The 10,825-nt window shown below is 35.2% G+C and overlaps 1 protein-coding gene across 1 annotated transcript in view; it reads right to left on the minus strand.

Annotated features, from left to right (window-relative positions):
• Positions 1–10,825, minus strand: part of LOC106878790 (cilia- and flagella-associated protein 54) — a 77,649-nt gene that overhangs the window by 24,361 nt on the left and 42,463 nt on the right. Inside the window, exons 18-21 of the mRNA XM_052967654.1 lie at positions 10,034–10,156; positions 8,092–8,371; positions 3,139–3,234; positions 1,534–1,666 (exon numbers count right to left, since the gene is read on the minus strand). Of these exons, the coding sequence (XP_052823614.1) occupies positions 1,534–1,666; positions 3,139–3,234; positions 8,092–8,371; positions 10,034–10,156 (632 nt within the window). The remainder of the gene's footprint in view (positions 1–1,533; positions 1,667–3,138; positions 3,235–8,091; positions 8,372–10,033; positions 10,157–10,825) is intronic.

Consider the following 10,825-nt stretch of genomic DNA (forward strand, 5'->3'; position numbering starts at 1 on the left):
AATGTCTTTTCACGTGCCATCTGGCACAAGTGCCAGGAAGGCAACGTTGGTAACGATCACGCTGGTGCTATTTACGTGCCACCAGCACGAAAGCCAGACAGCTGCTCTGGCAATGATCACGCTCGGACGGTGCTCTTAGTGCTCCACTGGTACAGGTGCCATCATGATTTCGCTTTCGCTTGCCTCAACAGGTCTTCGCAAGCCGAGTTTAGTGTTCCTACAAATATAGTTCAATTTCAATTTCGATTTCGATTTCACTTGCCTCACCATGTCTTCGCAACAAATAGAAAAATGCATAGAAATATGGTTTGTAAGTTAAATAGCTATATTTTGTCCCAGGCAATTGAAAAATTTGATAATCTAATTACCAACAACAGCCAGTGAAGTGAAAATAACATGATATATAGTAAATATTGCTTAACAAACATTGTTACACATTATAATATTAAATTAAAAGATTCAGCGGAAAGGAGGCTTGGTCAGTAGTAAGAGAGAATGCACACATTTCTCTCAGATCATCAAACATATGGTCTGTATGTTTTATATCCTGACGCTAGATATATAATTTAACAAAGCAGGGGGAAAGAAATAGTTACACAACGCACTACTGTAACTGTTACACAAGGTTAAACGCTCTCTGCCAATGGCTCATAGTGAACTGCTTCCTGAATTGTTGACAGTTCTTTATTTTATAGCAATGTGTCAGTCCGCTTTTAGTTATATGTGGGTGGTCAGAATGCTTCCACAACAGTATATCCTCCTCCTCCTCATCATCATCATCATCATCCTTCTCTTCCTCCTCCTCCTCCTCCTCATCATCATCATCGTCACCAACATCATCATTATTTAATGTCTGTTTTCCATCCTGGCATGGGTTGGACAGTTTGACTGGAACTGGTAAGGCCGGGGGCCGCACCAGACTCTACTGTCTATTCTGGCGTGGTTTCTTTGGCTGGATGCCCTTTCTAACACCAACCACTTTACAGTGTGTATTGGGTGCTTTTTTTTTGTGGAATCAACATAGTGCTTTTAGCATAGCAGTACAAAACATGGCACCAGAATGAACGTGGCACCAGCATACATGTTTCTTAACCAGAACTTGTAATTAAATTCCTATTTCTCTCTTTCTAAATATTCACAATTACACTATATGTTTAAAAGTATCTGGACATCCTGTGAAACATGTGTTTACCATTGAGGGTGACACAATAGATCACAGAGGGTGCCACAGTACTACCATTTACCATGCAGAACACATGCTCAGTGATCTCAGTAGCTGGCAGACAGCACTAGGCAGCAGAATGGGATGTTCTGTGGAACTAACAGACTTTCAACATGGTCAAGTATTTGGGTGCCACTTGTCTAATAAGCCTGTGAATGAGATTTCCACCCTCCTTGAACATCACTAGGTTCACTGTTTCTGATGTAATAGTGAAGTGGAAACATAAATGGATATGCACAACTCAAAAGCATTCAGGCCAACCTCCCATGTTAACCCCTAGAGACTGTCTGTCAAGCGTTGAAACCTTTTACCACCTGATTGAAAGTATGCCTGCAAGAGTGGAGGCTGTCATCAAAGCTAAGGATGGGCCAACACCATAGTGGCTGCCAATGTTCCTGATGGAGATTAGCCCAAACTTGTACTGATCACATGGTGTATATGTATCTATAATTAGACACTAAAACATAAATTTATATACTTATTTAGACAAGTTTTATTGGCCAAAAGTCTTTCATGAACCTTTCTTACATCATGTTCTGGCCCCTTCTTTCATACACTAACCTCTCATCTTTTCACATAGAGCAGCCTCTCTCTTCACTGTTGCCCCATTCAATCAAATGGGATTTTAATCTTGTGAGCTGTATAATGACATCAGTAGTGCTGGTGCCATGAAAAAATGCACCCATTACACCATACAAGTTGTCAGCATTAAGAAGGGTATCACTGGAGAGACCATGCCGGAATAGACATTGGAACACAAAGTCCTCAGACTGGATCCTCTCATGGAAGATGGATATTAAAAGATGGTGCTGGTGTGGAAGATGAATCCTATACTTTCTTCAACTCTTTACACACACTCCATCTTCTATTTTCATCTTCCACTCACACTCCAGACACCCGCAAGCATTGTTTATCTCTTTTTCATCTCGAGACCTAGCCCCTACCAAATTCACTACTGTCTCTGCACCTATTGGATCATTTAAACACTACCTCATTGCAACTGCCCAACAAGCAACCACACACTATACAATGCCTCTTGTAGCTGATAACAAGAAATTGGCAGCTGCATGAAAGACAGTAAAAAATTTGTACTGTACTGCTGAAGGTAAGTATGAAAATAAATATGTAAAAAAGATTAAGATAAAATATACTATTTCTGAGATATTTCAGTTACACACAAACATCCTTAGAGTTAATATTATCAAGATTATTCATGAATGTTGAGAATTCAAGATCAAATACTATTTTTTTTCAGTTAAAGTTAAAAGACTAATAGCAATAAAACATGCTTCATAAAACACGCTTTCATCATTCCATCATTTATATAAGATCTATTAATATAGTGGCACAGGGATGGATAAGCGCAGGTGTGGATAGACACAGGTGTGGATAGGAACAGGTGTGAATAGGCACAGGTGTGGCTGTGTTGTAAAAAGCTTGCTTCCCAACTACATGGTTCCAGGTTTGGTCCCACTGCGTGGAACCTTGGGCAAGTGTCTTCCATTATAGCCTTGAGCCAATCAAAGCCTCATGAGTGGACGTAGTAGATGGAAACTGAAAGAAGCATGTCATATATATATATATATATATATATATCTATGTGTGTGTGTCTTTGTGTCTGTATTTGTCCCTGCCATCATGCTTGACAACTGGCATTGGTGTGTTTACATCCCTGTAACTTAGTAGTTCAGCAAAAGAGACTGATAGAATAAGTATTAGGCTTAAATAATAAGTCCTGGTGTCAATTTGTTTGACTAAAACCCCTCAAGGTGGTGCTCCAGCATAACCACAGTCAAATGACTGAAACAAGTAAACTAATAAAATAATAAAAGAATATGAAATCTATCTAGCAACATTAAAATTATAATTTCTAAAAGGTTTAGAGAAAGACAAAAATTTCTTAGAAATTCACTTACCTTCCTTATTTCCTTGGCGGCTGGACATTATTGAACAATAAACCAACCCAACACTGCTATCTTCATCCTTAATACCAGAATCAGCCTCATTGTTGGCTTATGAAATTGATGAAAGTTTTCAGAAAGGGAAAGAAAATAAAAATATAATTTGAAATTCTTCCAACTGATATCCTATGAAATATTATGAGAAGAAACCTGTTTTATTATCTAACTGTATCAATGTGTATAATCCAAATAAAAAGGTAAATTAGCTGATGTAAAGGTCATCTAACAATGATTAATCATACCTTGATAATAATAATAATAATAATAATAATAATTACCAGGCAGCAGCTCTCATGGCTTCTGATCTTAATTGATTGGAAGTGTTATCATGTACATTGTTTTGTCTTGGTATAAAAGATGGGATTCAGCAAATATTCTGCTTAATACCACAGATTTGCTTGTCAGTTGTTTGACCTTAACCAGTTGAGCATGTTCCTTGGTGGCTGACAATATGTGCATCTCTGATCATGAGCAGAAGTAGTGGGGGAGCATCATAGCCATGTATTGAGAGGAATTCTTTGGGGTTTGAATAATTCACCTTTGGAAACATGGGTTTCCAAACAAACCTTATTCAGGGACCTTTTGAGCGGGATGAGCTACTCGACCTGAAGAAAATTCTAACTGGACCCCACCTGCAAGGTCATGCGCTGTTTATCTTGATATGAGATCACCATGTCGCACACATATGGTTGTGATGCATGTGCCTGGTGTATCCTTATCAGACGGGTAGTCATGATGGGTATATTGGGCTTTGTATATTTGTACCCCAGTATTACTTTGATGGCATGCACTGCTTTCTCACTCAATAATAATAATAATCCTTTCTACTATAGGTATAAAGGCCTGAAATTTGGGGTAGGGGACCTGGTCGGTTACATCAACCCAGTGATGTGGTGACATATTCTATAACGAACATTTTGCAAAATTTTCTGAATTTGTCTGAGGTAAATTGTGTTCCATTATCAGGCAAAATGGTATCCAGAATACCATGCCTAGTGAACAATTCATGTGAAAAGCTTATTGTAACCACAGATGTTGACTTTTTTACATTAATGCACTTCCAGCCACTTTGAAAAACTATCCACCACAAGGTTACATGGACTCTTAAATGGACCTACGTAACTGACATGCAGTTTGGCTCATAGAACATGTTTTTGGCCATGGCTGCCATTTAGTGGTAGGTGATTTTGCAGCTAAGGCACACCCTCTGCATGTTTTCACCGATTCTTCTATGTCACAGTTCATTCTTGGCCAATATATGTAACTTCTCATTAATGATTTCATTCTCGAAATCCCTGGGTCACCTATATGAAATTCCTTTAATAATCACTTTTGTAGTGTGGCTAGCACTACAAATTTTTGTGCATACATCAACACGTCATGAAACTGAGAAATGGTTCAAATTTGTGTTGCACATATTTTTAACTATTTTAGCCTTCAGTATTCTTTTCATTTTATAATGAATTTATTATTTTCCAATTTTAATTTTATGTCTTGTAAAGTCACTGGCAGTCCATGAATGACATAACACAAAACATTTTTAATTTCATTTTCTGCTCACAAAGTGGCAATCATGGTATCTTCAAATGGCTCCACATTTTTTGAATTCAGTCTTGATAGACAATCTGCATAACCTAATTTCTTGGATGGTGTATACTCCATCTTGAAATCATAGTTTAATGATATCATAGCCCAGCACTGTGGAGGCGCAATGGCCGAGTGGTTAGGGCAGTGGACTCGCGGTCATAGGATCGCGGTTTCAATTCCCAGACCAGGCGTTGTGAGTGTTTATTGAGCGAAAACACCTAAAGCTCCACGAGGCTCCGGCAGGGGATGGTAGCGAACCCTGCTGTACTCTTTCACTACAACTTTCTCTCACTCTTACTTCCTGTTTCTGTTGTGCCTGTAATTCAAAGGGTCAGCCTTGTCACACTGTGTCACGCTGAATATCTCCGAGAACTACGTTAAGGGTACACGTGTCTGTGAAGTTCTCAGTCACTTGCACGTTAATTTCACGAGATTGGATCAACTGGAACCTTCAACGTCGTAAGCAACGGAGTGCCAACAGCCCAGCATTGTAATCTATTAGCAGTGTGGGTAGGAATTCCTTTTTTCGACCCAATATCAATAATAGATGATCAAACTGTAGATGAAAACTTCTACTGTGTAAATATCTGTGTAATTTTTTCATAGCAAAAATAATTGCTGGAACTTCTTTTTCAATTTGACTATAATTTTCCCCTGCTGATAGCAGAGAATGTGAGGCATGAACTACCACCTTCATGTTACCATCTTTATGTAGCATTACTGCTCCTATACTGTACTCAGAAGCATCTGAAGCTACAAAAATCTCTGCTGCAGGATTGAAGTGTACTAACTCCAAATCAGATATTAATATTTTTTTTATTTCATCAAATGCCTTTCAACAATTTTCTGACCAATTCCATTTCTTAGCTTTTTCAGCAGATTATACGGTGGAACCTTCACCTTATGCATATTTGGGATATAATTTTGATAATTTGCCAATCCTAAAAATGCTTGTAAAGTCACTATATTAGTTACAGGGAGCATATTTTTAATTGCATCTGCCCAATGGGTCTGGTTGACATCCATTTTTGTTGATGATTTGTCTTAAATATTTATTTTCAGTAAGAAAAATTCACACTTTTCTTTACTCAAAGTAAAGCCCATAATCCTTAATTTTTTTAGTACATATTTTAGATGCTCTACTAGTTGATCCCTGGATTTGCTTTTTAATGAGAATATCATCCAGATATGGAATTGCAAATACACAGTCCACTAACATTGCATCCATAATCTGTTGAAAAATCACTGATGTGACTTTTGAGCCAAATGGTAATCAGTTGTATTTATACAATCCTTTATGTGTTAAATGTTAGGTATTTAGAGCATTCATTATCTACTCTAATTTGTAGGTATGCATCAGAGAAATTCAATTTAGGAAATATCTTGTCACCGTCTAATTTCACAAAAATATCTTCTGGAGTAAGTAGCAGATAGAGGCACATTTTAAGACATTCATTTAAACCAGTGAAAAATCAGCACACACTCTGATTCTATTCTTTTTCTTAATGTACACAGTTGGTGCTGCCCATTTAGAATATTCCACTTTTTGGATAAGTCTAATTTTTTCTAGTCTCTCTAAGTTTATCTATTCTAATGCTGCAAATGGTACAGTTCATTTTTGTTTAAATGTTGGTATGGCATTTTCTTGCATTTGAAACCATGCCTTTATTTTGGTACACAGAACTTCAGGGAAAATATTAAAAAAATTTTTTTTCAATTTGTTTGATGACTTATTTGTACTGGAAGGAAAATCATTTACGTTTTTACAAAAAAGATTTATGGGGAGATCCCACAAATTAAACAATTCCATCCAGTCGGTACCAAACAAGTTTGTTGAATTATTGAACACAAAATCTTTAGCCTTTAAGGTTTTTTCACAAAATGTAATGTTACTTATCAATTTACTCTTAAAATATAGTTTTTTTCCTGAAACATCATGGGCAATTTTTGAAGTTTCATTTAATTTAGGTCTCCCAACTTTATTTCATGTATCTGTATTAGTTATTGAGATGTCATTGCCTGTATCCAATTGTAACTTTATGTTTGTGCTATTAATTTTTACACACACAAATTTTCTTTGAAGCTCATTCGTATTTTTTGACACCAATAATCTCTTCATGTAATTTTTTCTGTTGAACTGTTTTTTAGGTTCTGTCCTGCAATGTAACTTTTTATGGCCTATTTTACCACACGGTGTCATTTCATTCAATTTGAATTTCTCACACTCTCTGTTAACCACTCTAGCATAGGTGACGAAATCTTCATAATCTTTTTTGACCAAATTTAATCATTGCCAATGAGTATTAAACAGGGAACTTCTTTCACTGAAAATTTTCAATGAAATATTGTTTCATCAAAACAAATCTCACCTGGCTTCTTCAGCAGAATATAATTACTATATTTTTCATGTTCAGCAGGGGGTAACTTACTTAAAAGTAATCATACTTTTTTCTCAATGGACCAACTTTTACACTCTTCTTTGAAGATTTTTTTCATATCTACGAAAATATGCAGAGAAGGTAGAACATTCTGCTGGTTTATAGCTGAATTCTTCAAATGAGTTTGCTACACTGTCTGGTGAGTATGAACCTGAAGTATTTTCAAACTTCTTCAACATAAATTCCAGCAACTGTTGGTTTTGCTGTTGTTGCTGTTGTAGTTGCTGCAATTGCTGCTGCACTTGCTGTTGCTTCTGCTGTAGTTGCTGTTGTAACTGCACCACAGAGGCCAATAAGTTCTCCATGTTAAATGATTTTTCCTTTGGTTTCATACCAAACAGAGAAAAAAACGTCCAATGCAAGCTTTGAACAACTTGCCACCACTTTTATAACCTTGTATTAGATATATGATATAACAAAGTGAGTGTGGGGAAGAAAGTATATACACAATGCACTACTATTACTATTACACAAGACTCAACGCTCTATATCAAAGGCTCATAGTGAACTGCTACCAACACGAACTGCCAATTGCTGACAGTTCTTTAATTTATAACAATGAGTCAGTCCACTTTTAGTCACTTGAGGGGTGGGGTGTCGTTGGAATCCTTCTACAACAAATGATAATAATAATAATAATAATAATCTGTTCTTTGTTTGATTTATGGGGTGAGCGCAAATGCAGGCCCCACACTTAGAAATAGTACACCCGAGTCGCCCACATTTGGGGCAATCATAAAGGTCAACCCAACCAGAGTGCAATGGAACCACCTTGATGATCATGGTTTCTACTCCTGTGCCAAGTAATAATAATAATAACAATAATAATAATAATAATAATAATAATAATAATAATAATAATAATAATAATAGAAACAATTACCTAGTTTATTAATGTAAGATAGAGCCTCTTCCAAAATAACCAGTTCTTCCTTTACATTCATTTCGGCAATGTTATCTTGTTTAGATTTAACAGCCTGCCGTAATTTAGTGTATGACCAGTTAGGTGTTTCTGTTTTGTCATTCATTGCCTCTGATTCAATTGTATAAGATTCAGTAATCGGAGAAGTAGTTTTCCTGGCCATTATATCATCTTGCAGGATTCGACAACCAGTTTCACAGATTTCTAAAGCCATGTTCTTTTCCTTCATTTTGTGTAACATCTACATAAAGAATTATAAAATATTAGTTAAAAACAACCAAAAACCATAAGAAAGAAGAAGCAACACAGTATTGATTACTTAATTTTTAATTAGCATATTGTGGTTTAGTTTAGGAGTGTGGAGGAAATAGAGAGAAACCTCAGACAACTAGTTACTGGTCTAGTGAGAACAAATTCTACCATAAGTATCAGCTTACTAACGGAAGGATCTATAACACTGTGTAACAATTTTTTTTTTGTCTTTGGTCAGTAAGTGTTATTTCCTATTTGCTTCTATTTAGAAATCAAAGAAAATGACTAGTCTTCCCTTCAAACTTTGCTTTCATGACCTGTTCAGCAATGTTTTGAAACTGATCTATTTTCCATTACATTTCAGACAGATTCAGCACTGAGTTGATGAAGCAGAAATATCGTTATAGCAAACATTCTGCTCAATATCACAGATTTGCTTGTCAGTTGCTTAACCTTAACCACTTGAGCATGTCCTTTAGTGATTGACAATATATGCATATCAGATGATGAACAGGAGTAGTGGGGGAGCATCATAACTGTGTGTTGAGAGGGATTCTTTGGGGTTTGAATAAATGTAACAAAAGCAAAGTTTGAAGGAAATATTAGCCATTTTTCATACTCTGTAGGGGTAAGCAAAAAAGAAATAACAGTTGCTACCCAAGGACAAAAATCATGTTACACAGTGTAATCTTTCATACCATCACCAGAACTACCTTATGTTAATGTTCTAAACTAGTGTTTCTCAACCCTTTTTTGCTCATGGACTCCCTTTGATTCATATTTTACTCAGATAGACCCTCATAGCCATTCAATGTTTAAAAAATCCTATTATATTTTCATAATTAAATATTATTAGAAATTGTATTTAAAAAAATGTTAAAATATTTCATTTATTGTAGAAGTATAACCTATTTATTGTACATTAAATTGTATAAACAAAATCTTATACGAACACCCTAAAGGTCAAATGGACCCTGTTTGAGAGCCATTACTCTAAAAACAGTTAATTTACAAACTGTTAAGTCAACTTAGCTAGAAATATGTACCATAAGAAAATGAACAAGGAGGTTTCTGATTAAATCCTTCTATGACTGTTACTTAGAGAGATAAGCCACTACCAGGCAAACTTGGTTTAAATCAACAATATTGAGAGAAATGCTTCAGAGAAGTGTTCTGCATACTAATTACAAACAGAGCAGGGTCTTCTATATGAAATATAGTGAGTATAAACATGTCAATTGTATGAGATTTAGTTTGGCTAGATAAGCAGAATAAGTCTGATAAAACCAAAACATCTGACTTAAAAACCAACTTCATTGCAGTTATTGTATTTTTCATATTTTCCAAAAATTTCAATGGCATGTGAGAACTATCTGCTTTGTTTGTTGCTTTTATACTTTGAATAATCGTAGAGGGACTGTTTATCAACTAATTGCATGGATAATCTTGGTTAAATAGAGTTTTTTCAATTCATTATATTACATACTGTAACTTGATCTCGACGCCTTATATCCTTATATGAAACTGACCCAATAAGTTATGTGACTAATTTTGCATCTTTATTTATGACTGGGAGTTTGAAGTAATCTGGAGGTGTTTTTTTTTTTATTTTCTAAATTGCAAGATGATAAATTAAACAAATAAAACATACCTTACTAAGATGATAGACAATACAAGTGACCATATGATGCATGCTGTCTACAATAGCAGTTGTTCTTTTCTGACGGATATTACTAGGTAATTCTTGTAAAACTCCATAACAAAACAGAAGTATCTAAATGATTAATTTATTAATCAATAATTATTCGATAAGGGAATCAACAATAAAAGCATCAGTACTGATGACTTTGATGATGACAATGATGATGACGATGATGAGATGATGATAATGATGGTAGTGATGATGATGATGATCAGTGTTTTTTCTTAATTGTGCATGATAACTGATCTAAATATTTTGCTCAAAATTTCTATCATTTTAAAACAGATATTCCATATATGGTTATAAATACACACACACACACACACACACACACACAAGTAAACAAATATCACACAACATTAAAAAGACTAAAATGTTTCAATAATTTTGATTATCATCTCAGGGATCGGCCATATTTTTGAGAACTACATTTCATATAAGTTTTGTTAATAAGTAATGTAATTCAGTATTTATTCAATGTTTGTGATATCAGCAGGGTGAGAAAGATGTCAATTTTTTGGACCTTGAAGATGTAAAAAGTAGTGATAACACTGGTATGATTTAAATTCAGGGTCATATGCAGTAACTACCTGGCTTCCAGTTGGTTGTAGGGATTAATGCAATTGTTTGTAAGTAAATAATATCACAATTTTTCCATTAGGGTAAAATTTATAATTGATAAGAGTAAAGGGATAACTTCAAGATACATAATCAAAATATCCACTGGTAAATAATATCAAT

Source organism: Octopus bimaculoides, chromosome 4 (assembly GCF_001194135.2).
Source record: "Octopus bimaculoides isolate UCB-OBI-ISO-001 chromosome 4, ASM119413v2, whole genome shotgun sequence".
Taxonomy (NCBI): Eukaryota; Metazoa; Mollusca; class Cephalopoda; order Octopoda; family Octopodidae; genus Octopus; species Octopus bimaculoides.